The 19633-nt window shown below is 46.1% G+C and overlaps 1 protein-coding gene across 5 annotated transcripts in view; it reads left to right on the plus strand.

Moving 5' to 3' along the window:
• Tet (tet methylcytosine dioxygenase-like) overlaps window positions 1-18885 on the plus strand; it is a 156139-nt gene extending 137254 nt beyond the window's left edge. For all 5 annotated transcript variants that reach the window (XM_076422151.1, XM_076422150.1, XM_076422152.1 and 2 more), the window contains 8 exons: window positions 634-871; window positions 1616-1851; window positions 2585-5450; window positions 5999-6174; window positions 7913-8266; window positions 8968-9195; window positions 9273-9427; window positions 9681-18885. In XM_076422151.1, the coding sequence (XP_076278266.1) occupies window positions 634-871; window positions 1616-1851; window positions 2585-5450; window positions 5999-6174; window positions 7913-8266; window positions 8968-9195; window positions 9273-9427; window positions 9681-12330 (6903 nt within the window). In that variant the 3' untranslated portion in view covers window positions 12331-18885. The remainder of the gene's footprint in view (window positions 1-633; window positions 872-1615; window positions 1852-2584; window positions 5451-5998; window positions 6175-7912; window positions 8267-8967; window positions 9196-9272; window positions 9428-9680) is intronic.
• Window positions 18886-19633: the final 748 nt, after the last annotated feature.

Genomic DNA, 19633 nt, shown 5'->3' on the forward strand with positions numbered 1-19633 from the left:
TTCTCATAAATAGACTGCGGATCTTTATGCATTTATGGCTTCAAGAAATTTTTAAAAAATACTAGAATTAAAATTTCACAGTATTTAGTACGAGATTTTCATTTATTTCAGATTTACAAACACTACTACCGCTGAAAATAACGGTTTACATGACTCCACTTTCTTAAAATTTGCGTAGAAAAATTGAAAATTGCACTCGTGAATCATTTAAAAATCTAAGAAGCTTGCAGCACTGGCAACGGTGTATTTTTGGGAAGCCAACCTCGCGTTGGAGATGAAGTGGGTTTTTATAAATTGGAAATACTTTTGAAGCGCTTTATTTCGGGATTGAGTTACGCAATAGGTGTGAAAGTTAATTCGTAGCAGTTCATTTGTGAATTTATTTACAGACAAGAATTCACTTATTCAACTAACACACTTGCAGTTAATAATAAATGTCAGATTTTATTCGTTCGTGGCGCGGATGAAATTGTGAATCAGAGAAAACAGTGACGTGTCCTGATAAGAGATTAAAAAATCCGGGAAGATTGGAGCGGAGTATTTTTGGAAGGGAGGCTATGGGAATTCTCGTCATCTAAATGTAAATTTTCCTTTCCGCGGTGGATTAATTTTTGGAATTTTTTTTGTCCACAGTCACCGGGAGTGATGCCATTCTACGGCGACTCGAGCGCCGGCTTCCGGCCGGCAGCCGGGTTCGGGAATACTGTTTGGCACCAGGGAGTCGCTCCCGTGGGAGCAGTCGCGGTTGAAACGTCAGCAGCACCATGGCCACCTCAGCAGTTCATTCAACAAATTCCAGCTCCGAATCAGCTCGAAGAGCTGAGGTACCATACCCAGTACACCGCCGCGGCGCCTTACCATCCGCAGCCAGGTAATTGAAGAACGAATCGATTTCAACGAAGTTATGAATGCCACGCATATTGGATCTCCGGACCAATGGGTCCGTCCATTCGGTCGGCGTCGGTTTCGCGAGCAATTTCAACCCACCAAAATCCATGGAATAATATCTGTGGTTGCCAGGAAAAACGCCGCATGTCAGAATTTCAAAAAATTTCGGTTTATGCTATAATTGAACTTTGTATTAGGTTGTTGCAGATGAAATGTCCGATTTTAGAATGCAACTCTTATAAAACGTTTCGATCAAGAAATGCTATTACAAAGTGTAGGTTTATCGTATAAAACTGTTTTGAGGTATAAAGCTTAATCCTTAACACTAAACGTACCACGACCGGTCAAAATGACCGGTTCCAGATTTTTTATTTTACGATTATTGATATAACAAAAATAATTTACAATAGAAGCTGCACAAAGTCTAAATAAAATCAATCTTGTCATTTTTATAAGGGAACATGTACCAGTTACTTTCAAGTAACTGAGAGAAAGTACGTGACATGCGGCGTTCTTCCTGACCACCACAGATATTTTCGCAACAAATATATTTAGCAACAATTTATATAGTAATAGTACTAAGAACGTGGTAAGATCTCTCGGCAAAGCTCTCGAGTGTTTCGATGGTTTCGAGTTTCTCGGACCGGGAGATCGAAACCGCGCGAGTGTTTGCCGAGAGGTTCGGTCGGTTTTCTGTGGAATCAGCACGGGAATTTTCTGATTACAGTCGCATATCAGCAGCAGACTTTCATTACGACGGATCAGTCGGCGTTTCAACGTGCCGGAGCGACAGGACAATACACAATCACGGGGCAGCCCTCGCCCTTGCCACCGGTAGCCCCGCAAACGGTACCATCGACAGCTCAGAGGCCACTAAACGGTCAATTCATGGATCCCGCTGCCGCAGCGAACCAATCAGTCGGTTATGAAAGGCAGGATTACGTGAATGGCTACCAACAACAGGTACGGTTGCCTCCCGAGAATCGTTTTTAATTGGAAACGAAAAACGATCTTCATAAAATATGCTGCGCTGCGTGCACGGTGTTTCAATCGATACAAACCCATCTACCTAGTCGTCATAATCTCAACCGAATCTTCGTGTTAACAAATTACAACACGTCTCCATTTCTTTTAGAGAAATTAACCCTTTGTGGTCGAACTTTGCTTTGCTAAATTTATTATGAAACTGAAAATTATGAAAGTGGTCTATAAGTTAAAATTGATTTCACATCACATTATTTTAAACTAAATTAATTCAATGTAGTTTTTACGATACTGTCAAGAATGAACCGTTAGATAGTACTTGTTATTTCACCATTCCATGTAGACTGCGGATCTTTATGGATTTATGGCTTCTAAAAATTTTTAAAAAAGGGTGGAATATAAAATTCAGAAAAGATCAGCGAAGGCTACTACCACGTAAAATAAGATTGTATTTCATTCCACTTTTAATATCCTTTTTCATTAAATATCTCGAAACAATAAATATATGACTTCGACCACTTTCACAATTATGGGCACTGCTATATCGTCAGGCTATTTCCAAAAATGAAATGAAAAAGACTGGTAGAGTCGATGAGGAACACCTTGCGCCCGCGGCCGATCTTATAAAGAAACGTAACCAAGCTCGTCAGGGCGATACTGCAACCCTGCAACCCGATTTTAAGTTATAGACCTGGAATGATGCTCTTTCCAGGACGTGACGATGGCGCCGCCGCCGTCGACGACCCCGACGAGTCGCAGCAGTTCGGTGCACATGGAAAACCAGCAACAACAGCAAGGCTCGCAGCAGCAGCAGTCTCAGTCGCAGCAGCCTCAGACAGACACGCAGGTGAAGGGATTCGCGACGATTGCCGCGAGCAATGTGTCGGGAAACGAGATGCCTGGGTATCCACTTCAACCGGGCCCACAGAGTTTACACAACTCTAACGGATATCCAGGCTACGTGGAAATGGGTCAGCAGCACGTGGCGAACCATCAGTGGCAGCAGCAGGTGGCTCAACAACAGCAGCAGCAACAGCAGCAACAGCCTCAGCATCCGCAACAGCAACAACAGCAGTCGCAGCATATGCAACGACAACATTCGGTGGGGGATGGTGGCCAGCGACACATTTGGTCGGACACTAGTACCGGGGCTAAGATGAACAACGTGAGCAACAACATGAGCTGGTCGGACGGAACGATGCAGCAACATCAACAACAGCAGCAACAGAAACCTCCTCAACAGCAGCAGAGTATGCAGGCGAACAGTATGAAGGTGCAACAGGAGCAGCAACAGCAGCAGAGCATGCAGATGCAGGGTCAGCAGGAGCTGCCTAGGCCTGCGAGCCATATGAGCTGGGAGAACGGTAGCGTGAAGGAGCCTCAGACACCTCAATCGTGGTCGGAGAACGCGGAGCAGCAGCAACAGACTCAGGGGAATTGGTCGCGGCAGAGCCCGAAGCTGCGGGACGGCCAGAACCCGAGATTGACACCCTCTAGTCAACAACAAGCGCAACACCAGGCCTGGTTGCAGCACTCTCCGAAACTGTCGGACCACCAGCAGGCTCAGCAGCATCAGAACGCTAGGATGACGCCGTCAGGACAGCAACAGCCTCAGCATAGCTGGCAGCAGAGCAGCCCGGAGATGCAGCAGAATTCGAGTCAGTCGAACCCGAGGCTCACGCCATCCGGTCAGCAGATGTCTCAGCAACAACAACAGCAGCAGCAACAACAGCAGCAATGGTCGCAGCAGACGAAGATCGAGAAAAGTCCCAGGCTGACGCCGTCGAACCAGATGTCCTGGCCGGATACGCCCACTAGTCAACCGAATTGGTCGCCGAACAGTATAAAGAGCGAAGGCAGCCAACAGCCTCAGCAACAGTGGCCCGACTCCCAACCCAGCCCGAGAAGAACGCCCGGTCATCAACCTGCCGCGTGGCAGCCGCAACCGCAAGAGAACAAGATGGAGAGCCAGATGTCTTGGTCGCCGAGCTCGGTGGCGGAGAACCAACCGACCTGGGGCCAGCAGGCGACCAAGCAGGACATGCAGAACTCTGGTGAAAGAGTGTTATGGCAACAGCAACAGACCGCCGACGCTACAAAGCCGAACGGGTTCTCGGACAGCCAAGATGCTCAGGAGAGTAACGTATTTGCTCAATCTAATCGTGTTAATTTAAACAGCCGGCTGAAGTCGATGATACTGAACAAGCAACAACAACAACAACAACAACAGCAGCAGCAGCAGCAGCAGCAGCAACAACAACAACATCAGCAGCAACAACAACAGCAGCAGCAGCAACAGCAACAGCTGCAGCATCAACAGATGCAACAGTCCCAGCAGCACCAGATGTCCCATCAAGAACAGCAGCATCATAGTCTTCACCATCAGATGCAGTCGCAGCACGTGAATAGCAACAGCGGTGCCAACGGCGAGTATCATCATGCCGAGGATAGGGTGCGGGACGAAAACGCGGAGAAGCTTCAAGAGAAGCAGAACGATCAGTATCTCAGCCAGGCGGGCATGATCTCCATGGCGCAATCGAACGAATCTCTGACCGGTAATTTTTTATTGCATAGCCACCACCCTCGGGTCGATAGTTTGCCCGAAGGTGGTGGCTTATGGGAGTGGTCAGGGGGTGGCAGCGCGTTGACAAACAGCAACACGCTGCCGGAGAATGGTATTGCGTCCATCGAGAGCTTCATGAAGTTCGGTGAGGAGAAGAAGACGACGACCGCGACGGCGACGACGACAGCAACGACGACGACGACGACGACAACAACAACAACGACGACCAGTCTCGAGGAACCGTGTCTCGAGAAACCGCCGGTGGAACGTGTTGTCGACGAGCCGGACAGAGGGGAGTTGTGGAAGGAGGGTGATAAGAACGATGACAATCAGACGAACGAGGACAAGTCCTTCCAGAGGGAGTTGTCCTCCGAAGAGCAGGCGAAAGACTTCGAGGACCGTCCGACGGAGAAGCTGGACGAAAGGAGTTTCGAGAATGAGAAGACCGAGACAACGGGAGCTATCGACTTCCAGGGGACGGCGAGGGTGAGCTTGGAGGAGGATCGGACGGAAGGTGAACCGGAAAAGACAGCATCGGCCACAACAGATGCGAACTGCGACTCCTCTGCGACCATCAAGCAGGAGAACCTAGGCGATTACGGGTGTTCTGGTTCAGAATGCGCGCCATCGCCAGCCGTGTCCTTGAAGAGCGACGGTTATCAAGCCAGGGAGATCAAGACCGAGCCGGATCAAAGGTCGCAAGACGCCAGCGACTATAAGTTTCGAGGCGATGGCGGGCCTGCGAAAGTGTCAGCGGGCGTCGGTTCCTGGTGTTGTCGTCGCGGTGGCACCGAGCAACCGACGCCCGAGCACCTGCGCGAGGGATGCTGCCAGGGTCTGCAAACCCGGGACGAGATACTAGCCGACTCGCCGGAGAATAACGAGAAGCCCGAAGCAGGCCCGCAGAGCCCGCGGACCGTCCCCGCGACCGTGAAACTGCAAGATCACTTGGACAAACTGAAGAACAATGTGAGGACCGAAGTGCCGGACTGCAACTGCTTCCCAGCGGACAAATGTGAGTTGCTATTGCGTATTCAGCACGACACTAACATTGAGAGAACACACTAACCACGAAAATATACCATAACGTTCGCTTATCACACCGAGAAATAAACAAAGCCTCTTTGTACGCCGTGGTTGTAACCGAGAGAGACCCGTATGTACAAAAAAAAATAACAAAATCCGCAAAAAAAAGCAAACCGTGAATAAAACCGAACGTGTTAACCCGCTCTACCACTGTAATCCACTAATCAAACCAATTGCCGGCCGAGACGTACACCGAGATATATATATATACACATATATATATCGTAATCGATATAGATGAGTATAATAGAAAAATTCGAAAGCGCCTCGATCGGACTGTGACACCCAAAAGAGAAGTATGCACGATAAACAAAAACCTAGCTCGCTGTGATCCCAAAAAAGCTAGCTCCCCTTTCGACGAGGGGAGTGTTACCTACGTTAAATATGCGTGGCATAAATGTTTCCGCTTCTCTGTTGCTTCCTATCCGTTGAAACAATACGCTCGGTCTCTTAAGTAAAATGAGGTTCAACTACAAGGTCCGCCAGAGCCCGGCTCGTACTACACTCATCTCGGGACGGCCGCGAGCCTGCCCGACCTACGGAACGATCTTGAACGAAGAACCGGCCTTAAGGGAAACGCCATTAGATTCGAAAAGGTCATCTACACCGGAAAGGAGGGCAAGACCACCCAGGGATGTCCGATGGCTAAGTGGGTAAGCGAACTAAACGGCTGGCGAGTTCAAAGCGAGTCCCATTCACCCATTTGTAGACTGCGGACCTTAACCCTTAGCATCCAAGTGGTGCAAACTGAGAGGCGCCACTGAAAATGTTGCACCGTTATACAAAATACTGTTCACACTATCGCATACGTTGGTATGGAATCGATTACCAAACACTGAAGTATTGTATGAGGTATTATATCAATTTGATATCCACCAAATTTTTAAAATCGAATTGAACGTGGCTAGCTGCAGCAGAAACTGTAGATTTTTTCACAAACAGTTGCATCCTTTGCATAAAGGATGATTGATCAAGATGAGGATGACCCAGATTGGCCAAGTGAAATGACTCATCTTTTAGCATATCATAGTACAATCATGTTGGAGACTGTCTAAATTTTAAGAACGTTTTGTAGAAACGTTGCACGTTTGTTTCTTATGATTGGCTTGGAAAACTTTTATTTTGCAACGAAAGTCCGCAGTCTACCGTTTCCATGTGTCTCTTGCCTCACACACACACACGTCTGTGTTTCTTCTTCTGATCGTATCCTAATTGATCGAGCAGAGTCTGACCGTAGATCACTGTGTCAGATCGCTAAGAATCTGTATTATGTTTAAATGATTGTATTACTTTTAGTTTTTCGAATTCTCTTTCGATTCTACTTTGCGGTATTTTTTATCGTACTGACTCTCACCGGTTTGTTATTTCTATTTAATTCTGCGTTTGTTGCTTCTTTGACGAGATCGCGTAACGATGATTTATTATTAGTATTATTATTATTATTGTCGATTATGATTGATTGTTACCAAATATTCGATGTAGCTGAATTTTAGGGGATAAGTTTATACATCTGTGTACTTCTATACACAAGTTTTATCGAGTAATGAATTAGTATGTCTATTGTATTGGAAATTAGTTTGTACAAATGCGGATGTAATCGTGTATCAATGATCACGCGGCGATACTTATGGGAATTGGCCGTTTACATTCGAATTTCATATAGTTTGTTATATAGAGGAGAGGATCTAATATATTTAATCGATTCTAGTATTAGCAGACCACGAGTATTTATTTCACCCGTAATTAGTACAGTTTAAGACGTTTGATCTGTTAGTTGGTAAGATACGGTCGTGTGTTTGAACGTGTTTTGTCCGGAAACATAACTCTTGTATTCGAATCGAATTGCAGAATTCCATCAAACTCGACAATAAACGTAGCTGAATTTTCTAGGTTTATTTCACTTTAGTACTGATTCTTTAATATATCTACATTGGAATAGCGAATAAAGTAATACTTTAAATGTTCATTTAAATACTCGTATAATTTAAATACTCATTCAACGCTAATTAAGTAGACGGCAAATTTCTTAATTTAATTACTTCTCTTTAAAAGAATTATTTAACTGATAAATAAAGGCGTAAGTAGAGAATAAATGAGACACCAGCTGACTAGGAAATACAACAAGGTACGATAATATATTGTGAACTCGTTCGCTGATAAAACAACTGTTCTTGTAAACCCTCGATGGAACGTGAGAATAAAATAAATTGGCATTTTTTCTGCGAAAATCTGATCTCTACAAAACTCTTGCGAAACCCTCCCGTCCTTGATTGACACCATCGACCACACCTAACTCCTATCCTAGTTGCGAATCGCTTTGAATCGTCCGGCACAAGTTGTCTCTCTGTGGTCCAGGTTGGTGATGGGATTGTAATATCAGTGATTCGCTAGATAATCCGACGATCCGGTATGGAGGAGAAGATCCTGACTATAGTGAAACACCGGCAAGGACACAAGTGTCCTACAGCCTGGATCGTCGTAGCGATGGTCGCCTGGGAAGGTGTCCCGACCCACGAAGCTGATCGGATCTATTCCCTGTTGAGCCACAAACTGAACCGATTTGGTCTGCCGACCACCAGGAGGTGCGGGACCAACGAGCCAAGAACCTGCGCTTGCCAAGGACTCGATCCTGATACCTGCGGCGCCAGCTTTTCCTTCGGCTGTTCCTGGTCCATGTACTACAATGGCTGCAAGTACGCCAGAAGCAAAACCGTCCGCAAATTTCGACTCTCAGTACGATCGGAGGTGAGATTCCCCAACAAATCGTTCAATACTCCAGCAATGAGCAGCCGGAGATACTCTTTTCACATAGTCCAGCTGCGTAGCGGGATGCGCCCTCTTGTTTCTCGATAATGCAAAGATGGGTTTTTTCAGTAGCCAAAGGCGCTAGATAAAAGATCAAATCTAGGCCGCAGTCGCCCTCAAAAGTCCTATTTTTACGTTTACGAGGCGTCATTTGCATTACTCGGCATTGCAGCTTTAAGAAAATAAATAATAATGCAAATTACGCTGCCGAATAATGCAAATTATTAGTAGACAGCGGATCTTTATTCAAAATAAAAATGTTGTACCCAAATTATAACAAACTGGGGTGAAATAGAAATTTATTTTCTTTCTCCATGTGTTCAATAGATTGAAAATAGTACAATAGTATTTTTAAATTCTTCTAATGTTTTTACTGTTTTAAATTACATCTACTCAGTTTTGTCGTAAATGCATAAAATCTGCTGTCTAATTAATAGTAATCTATTATTATCGAGAAATGAGAGCATCTTTACCCCTTTATACCCTCTTAATCCACAGCTTCTCTGGTTGCTCAATGCGTTGACAATTGAAAGTTTCGCACGACCAAGCCGGATACAATGACAAATCTGTTCGGTATCCGGCGAGGCGTGCACTGACCTATAACAGTGGACGGTAACACAATGGCCACCTGTTGCTTGCAGGAGCAAGAAGTCGAAGAAAGAATGCACGTCCTGGCGACACTTTTGTCGCCGCTTTACCTCAGCCTTGCACCAGAAGCCTTCAACAATCAAACACAGTTCGAACGCGAAGCGAGCGAATGCCGTTTAGGATTCAAGCCCGGCCGACCGTTTTCCGGCGTCACAGCCTGCATCGACTTCTGCGCGCACTCTCATCGTGACCTTCATAACATGAACAATGGATGCACCGTGGTCAGTAAAACTTCAGAATTGGTACTTTGAAATTGCTAAGAGTTTCGAGGGGATTTTAAAGTAGATTCGTTCCACAGGTGGTGACGCTGACGAAACACCGGACTTTATCCAAACCTGACGACGAACAGTTACACGTTCTACCTCTTTACATTATGGACACTACTGACGAGACCGGGTCGAAGGAAGGACAGGAGGAGAAGGTCCGTGCTGGACACGTAGAACTGCTAACAAAGTAAGCAGATGTCTCCGTTGATTGGTTTCGCAGTGTACATGATCTTTCTTTTTCAAAAACTGAATTCGTTTGGTCCATTTATAAAAAAGTTTGTTCAAAGCGTTCAACATTACTTGGATCGAAGAAGTAGATATTATAAAACTGGCTTTCCATATTGAAATTTTCAAGTATGAAATTGATTTGACTTGCGAAAGGGTGAATTTGGAGTGCAAAACCTCTATAACAAGATTTTCTTAAAACGATGTATCTCCAGATACCCCTGCGAGGTGAGGGTCCGTTCAGTTCCGCTCCAGCCCTGCAGACGGCACGGGAAGAAGCGGAAAGAGGACGAGCCGGACACAGCGAGCAGCAAGAAGGACGGTTCGAAGGGTTCGAACGAGAAGGTATCGGATCAGAGTCGTACACCGGTTCACCAGGACCCAGCGAGGTCACAGATGAGGGATCCACAGCTGTCATTGGAGATGGCGTCGATGTTCGAGGGGATGGACGCGCAGCTGCAGAGCTCTCAGGTGTCCTCGACAGTCCTGGATAGTCCGGTGTCGATGTACCAGGGTTGGGGGTATCAGAACGAACAGCAATGGAGTCGGAACGGTTGGTTAGATCAAAGGAAGAACAACTGGTTGAACCCTTGGGGCGAGTATTCGTTCGGTGGGTTGGATCGGGACGCGAAGGTGGACCCTGACAGCACCAGTTTAGATGACACAAGGCCTAGAAGCGCGGTTTCCCAAGAGGAGCATCGACCTGGTTCGAGGAACCTGCCGAATTCCACCATGGACTCGCCTAGGAGTTGCTATCCTCATTCACCGAGAGCTCACCCGGTTTCACCTCGAAGTTCTCAAGCGGGTACACCAGCAGACCCTTACTCTATGTCGCCTAGGGGTTGTCCTCCAACACCGCAGGACCAGAGGATGGCCTCGCCGAGGAGCTCGTACCCTGAGACAGGCTATCCTCCCAGGAATTATCAGAACGTCTACGACAACAGACAGGGGAACGTATCCCCGAAGATCGGCTCGTATCCGCCGCACTTAGACCAGAGAAACGCATTGATCCGATCGAACCAGTCGCACCCTGGTGTCCAAAATAGCCTGCGCAACGTCGGACAGGTTTGCGACCAGTCGAAATTACCGTTCCCGAAGCTACCACAAGATTCTAGTCAGAAATACCCAGTGACGCAGAACTACTTAGAGGCTCAGCGGTCGCAGGCCGAGCCGTTCGCCAACAGGCTGCAAGGACACTACCCGGCAGCGCATCCTGTCCAACCGGCAAGGAACTTTGCGTACCAAGGTGGTCAGCACAACGACCCTAACGACGCGTTCTCCGGCGGGCTCTCGGTGTCGTCCTGCATGGACAACAACGCTAGTCATAAACCGTTCGGCGCTGGCAACTCGGACCTCCTGCTTCATAGCTCTGCACGCCTGACACCTAACAATCAGCCGAACGATCCGCAGAGTTACGGGTCCGTGGACCAGAGGAAATATTGTCAACAGAAGCCGGAGCATAAGGCGGGAATCAATCAGATGTCTCCGGCGCCGTCTGATCAGGCTGGAGGAGGAGGAGGTTGGAACATGCTGGGCTCGTGGTGTCCAGAGCAGGGCAGGCCTTATGACCAACAGCAGGGTTATAACAATCAAGTGCATGTCGAGAGGAACCATCAGGCGCAGATCGATCATCAGAAAACGTTGAACTGGAACGAGAGAATGCAGCAGCCGGATCAATCAAAGCAGCACTGCTGGGAAGCACCGTCCGACCCGTCGCCCTTCCGGGTGCCGAAGGGCAGACCACCATCGAGGACCGCGACCAGCCAGAACCCCACGGACAATACATATCAAAATACTTCCAATAGGACGTTCCTGAAACCGCAGGATCCAGCGCGGAACGCGTACGCGGATAGTCCCAGCAACCACGTCCAGAGCAGCGGGCCTCAGAGTAATCAAAGGAGGCCGGACTGGCCGGAGGATAAGATGAAAGAAGGCTACCATGAGACCAGGCAGCCCGCAGGAAACCCGAACGCCAATTGCTGCCCGTGGCCAGAGGAGATGAAGCAAGTACAAGACTTCCACACTATGCCTGGCCTCGGACATCCTCACGCGTCCTTCCCGCAGTACGATTACCCGACGTATCCAGTCTTCGACAAACCTTATTCTAACTCCTGGGAAGGCTACAACTACCACCAGCCTTACCACGGTCAAACAGCGGAGTATCCGCCGCAGTTCTACCAACAGCCAAAGAGGGAAGCCTGCTTCCCCTCGGCTCAGTATCCCTATCAAGGAGTGCCCCCTTATCAGAGCCTGAATCCGAGCTGGGCTAGGTGGGACACTCCCAGATGGGACATCTACGGGCCGCCGCCTTACTTCCCGGTGATACCAGAGCCACCGCCGAAGGCCGAGCCTTTGGGCGAGGTGGCCGACTACTCTGATAATGAGGAATGCTTCAAGGACTCGCAGATGGGAGGTGTTGCGATCGCTTTGGGCCATGGCAGCGTGCTGTTCGAGTGCGCGAAGCACGAGATGCACGCTACCACGGCCCTGAAGAAACCCAACCGCTTGAACCCGACCAGGATCAGCTTGGTGTTCTATCAGCATCGGAATTTGAACAGACCGAAGCACGGCTGGGACGAATGGGAGGAGAAGATGAGGTTGAGGAAGCTGGGCGTCACCGCCACCACTGCCACCACCAGCAGCAGCAATTCCTCCACCACGTCGCAGCCGTCGACACCATCAACGCCAACTAGTCCTGCCACCACCACCGAAAAGGTCACCCCTATTCCTCACGTGCCGAACGTCCCTAGCTCGCAGTTCATGATGAGGTCGCCGACGTACACCACGATGACCTGGACTACACTGTTTCCCATGCACCCGTGTATGATAACAGGTCCGTATCAGGAAGGTGGTGCTATCGGATGAGTGAACGTCGGGGGCTACGGTTCTAGCCATCCATGATGAACCGTGCCAGGGATCGATCGATCTCGCTGATGCTTGAGGACGCGTCGACAGTGGACACTGTTGTAGCCACAGGACCGAGGCCGAGAGCAGGAGGAAGAGGAGAAGATTAAGAAGATGAAGAAGAAGGAGTGGTACTCCCGAAGGGATCAAAATAACCGTCGAGCAACAGCTCGGTGAGCCATCGTCGTCCCGTAGATGTGTACAGTTGTGTAACGAACGGGACGAGACACACACGAACACACACGTTTGCACTGCCATTTTTCTATTTCACGTTTTTGCGGGGAGCACGAGCTCAGCTCAAACGGAACCGGGGCTACCATGGGGAAGAGAAGATGATGAACGGGGACGAGGACAGACGAGGACGGATTGAGGATATGCGAAGTTTTAAATCGGGGCTTCCCTTTTTGATATCGATCTTTTACACGAAACCACGGACCTGGCCAGTCCTTCAGCGTCTGGAACACGCCGCAGAGGATGATGAAGAGGATCGTGAACAGGCTGTCGAACAGAGACGGTCCAAATCGAGAACTTCGATTCGTCGGACCGCCAGGTGGATGAATGAGACGTATCCGGTTGATGATTGTACATGTGTTTTCCTTTGACGAAACCGATGTCGACGGTTTCGCGTTGAGAGTCGTGATCGTATTTAGCTAGTCCAAGCCTAGAGACGACGAGCGGTTCGTGCCGGTACAAATTCCTGTACAAAGCCAATCTACGATTGTGTATAGTCACGCAGACGAGTCGTCGATCTGCCATTTTTTTCTTTTCCGCACATTCAGTCCTCGGTTTTTAGTGAAACCTGAACACACACGCCACCCAAACACGGTGGACATACTACTCCAAACTCAAAACGATGAGAGATGCCACCCTCCCACATCTACCCCACAAAAACGCCAGCGAGAACAGGAACGTCGGTTATACTTTGTTTCGATAGTAGTGTGCACAATCTCGACCAGACGAACATATACTCACGCACACACACAAACACACATGGGGACAGAGACGAACGAACAGGAACTCACACACACAGGATACACGCGAAAATGATCTCAACTTTATAAGCTAATCGATTAAACGATAATCGTCTGCGTTTAATTTCTTCTCTGTTTTCCTATTTTCTTTTGAACACAATCTCTCTCTCTCTCCCTCTCTCTCGCTCTCTCGCTTTAAGTCCTTTCCCTTGTTGTTTTCGTTCGCCTATTGTACATTGCGCTTCTTAATCATCGTATTTATTTGTAAACGTTTTTGCACGTGTTTGCACCCACGTAGGCTCTATCATTACCGATTATGTACCGATTAAGGGAGAAACCCGTGGGTGGGTCTCGGGGTACAACGCCCACATACATACACACATACATATGTACACAGACAAAATCACATACACACAAGTATATTATACGGACGCGTATACGCGGTAATTAATTACTAACAATTCTCGTCCTTCGGGTCGGCGCTGAGTACAAAGCATCTTTATCTAACCTAATGTCGAGAGGTGAGACGCGCGCGGGCGAGTCGACGAGGGTGGGAACAGACGAGAAGAAAGATAAAGGGAGAGCGTAACGAGGTGGGGACGCGCGACGTAACAGGGGGTAAGGGCTGGGAAATAGAGAGGCGCGCGTCTCTCGTTGTCTTCTTCGTCAGTCACGTTCTTCCGACCGTGTTTTTCCAAGCCTTTTAGAGTCTAGCACGGGGTCCCGGCCAGCGCGGGGCCCGGATATCAGTTTATGGGGCTAATCGGATGGGGATGAAAGAGGTCCCGTCGGATTCAAGAGTTCGCGGAGACAGAGTGTATCTCTCTCTTTCGCGTCCCCTATTCTCGCGCACCTGTAAATAGCCCGCGAACCCCCTACCACCCACCCCCCTTCACGTGTTTCTTCGAGTCGCGTTTTTCGGTCTGTTCTCTTTCGTCCGTTTCGTTCGTTTCTCCCTTCTTTCTCTCTTCCTTTTTGCCAGCGATCGAACGTTTCTGTCGTTAGCGATCGACGGGGATCATGAATCAACGACGTTCGCGTAGAAAGGTCACAGGGGAAGCCGAGAGGACAGGCAGGAACGCGTTTCTAGGGCAAGGGTCAGCTTCTTCGCCTCGTTGACAATGATCTTCTTTAATGATCACGACAACGACGATTTATTTATTCGTTCGCGGGACGATCGTTCTTGTTTCGCGAATCAACGCGTCTCCCTCTCCCGTCATCCCCACCTTTTTCGCAATGACTCTCGACCACTCGGCGACCGGAAACGGATATCGAACCGGATGTTGGGTCGCCAGAGGGTCGATGGGTCAGCACACGTGGCACCAAGGACGTGGTGGATTAAAGCCACAGAGGCGGAAGACGCGTCCGGGACCCTCGCCCATCGGAGTATTATAAGAATCATTAATATATTATCATTCATTACTATCATAACGTAGTAGTAATAATAATTATTAGCGGCAAAACAGTAATAATTAGCGATATAATCTAATTTAATCGATTATTTATTAAGTTTTTCTAGATGAAACGTGTTGTTCTAGTTGCTATTCTATTAGTTCGTTTTTTGTCCTCATCTTTTTGCCCTTCTCTTTGTTTTTGTTTCGAATCAAACAGTCGGTTAATCAGTCCGCTCCAGATATTTGTCGAGTCGATGACCGATTCCTTTGATATTCATCGGTGGAAAGTTGTTTCGCGCTCGACGGTGTTTTCACGCTAGTCCTTTCCAGGTTCTCTTTTCTCCAGTTCGATCGAGAAAGGCTCGATCACGCGACTCCAGGATCCCTAGATCCCGTGTAGAAAACGACCGGAGGAAGTCGACGATCGATCGTCGCCAGAGATCTATTTTTTAATCCGTGTGGATTGAACACACACGGATCGTTTTCGTTGAAGAGGAGATCCGATCTCTCGGTCAGTCAATTAAGCGGAAAATCTTCCTGGCGCGAAAGATCGTGCCGATTTCTTCGGGAACATAAACGTCCCCGCGAGCCAGATTCGACGGCTATTTGCTTTCTTCTTGCAGGCAAACGTTCCGAATGCAGGCTCTACTTTTTCTTTTTGCGATTTTTTGCCGTTTGGTGAGCACGTTTCTTCTCATTTCCGACGCCTTTCAGGCCACTTCCGGTTCGATTCCGAAATACATCCCTCCAGTAGAGTTCGGAAAACGTTCCGCCAATGGTAGAGTCACTGACGATCTCGTTGTGCGGCCGATTCTTCCATGGTTTCGGATTTTTAATTGGTAGCACTGGATCAAGTCATAGATCATGCTTGGTACATCCATCCATTTTAAAATAGACGACAATCAGGATATTTTAGAAAATACTTTTGTTATTAAATTTACGATCGAATCAATCTATTTACGCGCGCACGTATTTAAATGAAAAACGTACAAACTCTGAAATGGAGACTCTCGTAGAATTTTTATAAGTACGTTCCGGAAAGGTTACTTTTAGTACTTGGAACTTCTCGTATTGATCAGTTGTATATTCGCCATTATTTGCAATGACTTGCTGCCATTTATCAGGTAGCTTAAGTACAATGAATTAGAACGAGAAGAGGGAGCACCGTCGCAGTCTGTTTACACAGACTGAAATTATTTATGACACAATCTAGTAATTTGTCTCGAGCTGTATTTTACCATAGATCAATTCGCTTTTAAACACAATGGCAAATGTCTCAAAGAAGAATGTTCATATTCGCACGATACTGGAACCATGAAGAACCCGTCGATCACAGTTCAGTTCACTCGCGCATGCTTCTTTCCTCGATCGCGATATATGAATCCGACCACGAGTCTCTTCTGAATCTCCGGGATATTCTCAGGACACGAGAATCTTCCACGAAGGCTTCGACAGATCCATCGGGATCGATCGTGCCGCTTCCAAGATCGAAGGGATAGTAAAAGAAAGGGTTATTTTTGAAAGAAGAATGGGGGGGATGATGAAAGGCAATAAGGGTGAAGGAGCCAGAGAAAAACGGAGTTGTCGTTGCCGCTTCTTTTCTTCGTTTCCGGATTTTTCAGTTCGCGAACGATACCGCGGGAACTTGAGATTCGCGACGATGCCAAAATAGTATTAAAGCTGGAGCTAAACGAGAAAAAGAAAACGATGTAAATTAATGGCGCGCGCGACGACAGGGATTTATGGTCGCGGTTAGGCTGACGCGCGTTATCGATCATTTGTTTTTCGGGGGAGACGCGAAGAACGATCGATCAGGGAGAAAGAAATGATGAACGAGACGCGATTCGAACGTTGCCGGTTAGAATTCTATTTCGAGGGTCGCGAGTTTGAGCGAGTGAAACGGAATGAGAGAAAAAGAGAGAGCGAGAGAAAGAGAGAGAGAACGCGCGCGCGCGATTGAGTAAGAAAGAAAGAAAGAGGTTGAAAACTGTATTTTTTCTTCCAATGCCAAAAAGATGCCATTTTGTTTTGTACGAAAAAACCTACGAAAAACTTACAAAAAAAGATATAAATAAATAAATAAATAAATAAAAGTAATAATAGTAACGATAACTGAAATAGCGGAACGATGATGATGATGATAATGATGATGATGATGACGACGATTATGATGATGGTGATGACGATGAGGATGATTATGATGATGATGATGATGATGATGGAAAGTTAGTGACAGTGAAGCGAAGCGAGGAAGAACAAATTTTTTAAATAGTTTGTAGCGAACGTATCTATATATATACTATATAAATTTATATAGTGTATATATACATAATATATATAAATATATATAGATGTAATTACAAGATACAAAAGTGAAGATACAAACCGCAGATAAATGATATACACTCGACTGTATATTCTGTCTCGCGAGGGAAAAAAAATAATAATAATAATAAAAAGAGAGGGAAGAATGGAAGAATTGTGAACACACTCATGTCCGCCTTATGAAAACGATTGATGCAGATTGAAACAATAGGGGTGATCGATTCGATGCGAGTCGACCAACAAAAAATGATAAATAGTAATAATAGTTGATTGACGGTTATGTGGTTGTTTGGGAGTAAATTCTTTTTCCGAGGAAAGGGAACGGATGGAAGGGAGAGAACGGGTGAATGGTTTTTAATGCGAGCATACCGGGGCTGCGAAAATCGTGAGACTTTTTACTATTATTATTATCATTATTATGATTATCACGGTTATTATTATTGCGATTATAAACGAAGGAAATCAAATATGCGATCGCCTGTATGTACATGTAATAACTGATCCTTGCGCACAGGAGAATCGCCGAAGCGTTTCTTTAGAAACGAATCTTCTCATTAGGTAGCTTATTAATCAGTGATTCGCCGTGTTTTTCTCTTAATGGAATTAATGGGTGTAGTCTAACACGTTGGGCGCAGCAACGAGCGTGATGAATTATACGATAAATGAATTTAATGAATTTGAACAGTGTTTACCATCATCTGCTAGAAAAACTGAATGTTTATAATACTCGATGGTAAAATAAACTAGTTGCATTTTGATTCCGAAATCTGCACAATCAACGTGTTTAATGGATTCGATGACTCACAAATGCCATGACTTTAGATTACAATTGACTGACACGGTGAATTATTCATCAATAAACCTAATGCAATTTTATATAATGCTGGAAAATCATCCTGACTTTTAGCAGCAACTAACACGGTACATATCATGGCACGTTCTCCAGATTTTTATTTACGAACGTACAGATCATTCAAACATTTTTTAAATCAATGGAATAAATAGAAGGAAATGCTTTCGAACTTTCAGCTTGTATTTACACATTTCTTTTATAATATTGAAGATTAGGAAAACGCTTGAAAGACTCGTCCTGTGCGCAGAAGGGTGATTTTAACACTGCAAGAACCGCGTACTCGACGAAAATCGGAAACGAAACAAAGCGGAAATCGGCTCGCTCACAATTTTTGCACTTTTGGTACCAAAATATATCCCCCCCCCCCCGTGGGTTCCCCTCCCCCCCAAAAAAGGAAAAAAGAATAGGGCATACGAATATAGCGCTACGTATACACCGATAACATATGTGTACATATATTTTTGGATGAAAGAACCATGAAGAAATTTTAAATCGAAATTCGGGCCGCGACGCGGATCAGAGGTTGCCTCGATCGATTCATTTCTCGGCTTCTCGATCGTCGAGACGAAATCATGAGGGAGAACGCGAGTTATTATTTATAAAATAAACTAAACGGCGTTACTCTTGACAAAAAAGACGCGCGCGAAATTTAAAGGGAAATTAATTAATAAAAGTCGATTTTTGCGTACTCGTTCGACGATCGATCGCCGAGGAACACCTGACAAACAATATGGCGGATAACCGGGTAGATGATCCATCGAGAGAACGGTCCGGCCGCATCGGGCCGAAATGTATTTATGAATATTTATTTACGCGAGATTAAACGTTGAGATGATGAAAAAGTAATTGCGACGAATGGAAGAAGAAAATCTAATATATTGACGATTTAAAGATAGATGGTCGTAAGTTAAATTGTAAGTTTTATAATGAGTATAAATATATACATATATGAATATATATATATATATATATATATATATAATAAATATAATAAATATATGTATGTATATATATATATATACATATATATATTGTAAAGCGTTTTGCCGCCTTTCGCCGTTCGATCGCGCCAAAATAGAAACACGAAAACTATAAAAAAATCGAGCCGAACCAGCGAAAGGGAAAGCAATGGTGAAAAGAGGAGAGATTTTTAAAGGAAGCGAAATGAAGAATCAATTTTCTCGATTCGATGTTCGATCATCGGTGAACGAGTGAACGTGTGAACACGCGGAAAAAGTAATGAAAAATGTTTTTTGCGGAAACAGTGTTTTGTCGTAGCCGTGCCGTGACAGATGTTGTAAACGTAAATCTTTCTTTTCCCCCATGTTTTCCAGATTCTCGTTTCGTATGGTCTATTTTCGATGTATTAGTATTCGCGCAGTTAGGCGTCCGAATGGGTACAAGCAATGCCGGGCGTTGATCTACGCGCATGTCGATCGTCTCGATCGCGGATTGATCCCGCGGGAAATTCGAAATGCGCGCGATGACGCAACGGCGCTAAGCGCGGGGTGTGCTTGAACGATCAGTCACACAGATCTACACAGAAAAACCATACACTTACACACGTGAAAACAACAAAACAACACACAGAACAAACACACAGACAGACACAGTATGCTTAGTGTTTAGTAGCGATTTCATAGACGATAAGTAATAAAATATACAACTGATCATTGCTATCGATGACTATTATCGACGTAAGAGGTACATTTAGATGATGA

Source organism: Lasioglossum baleicum, chromosome 4, assembly GCF_051020765.1.
Source record: "Lasioglossum baleicum chromosome 4, iyLasBale1, whole genome shotgun sequence".
Taxonomy (NCBI): domain Eukaryota; kingdom Metazoa; phylum Arthropoda; class Insecta; order Hymenoptera; family Halictidae; genus Lasioglossum; species Lasioglossum baleicum.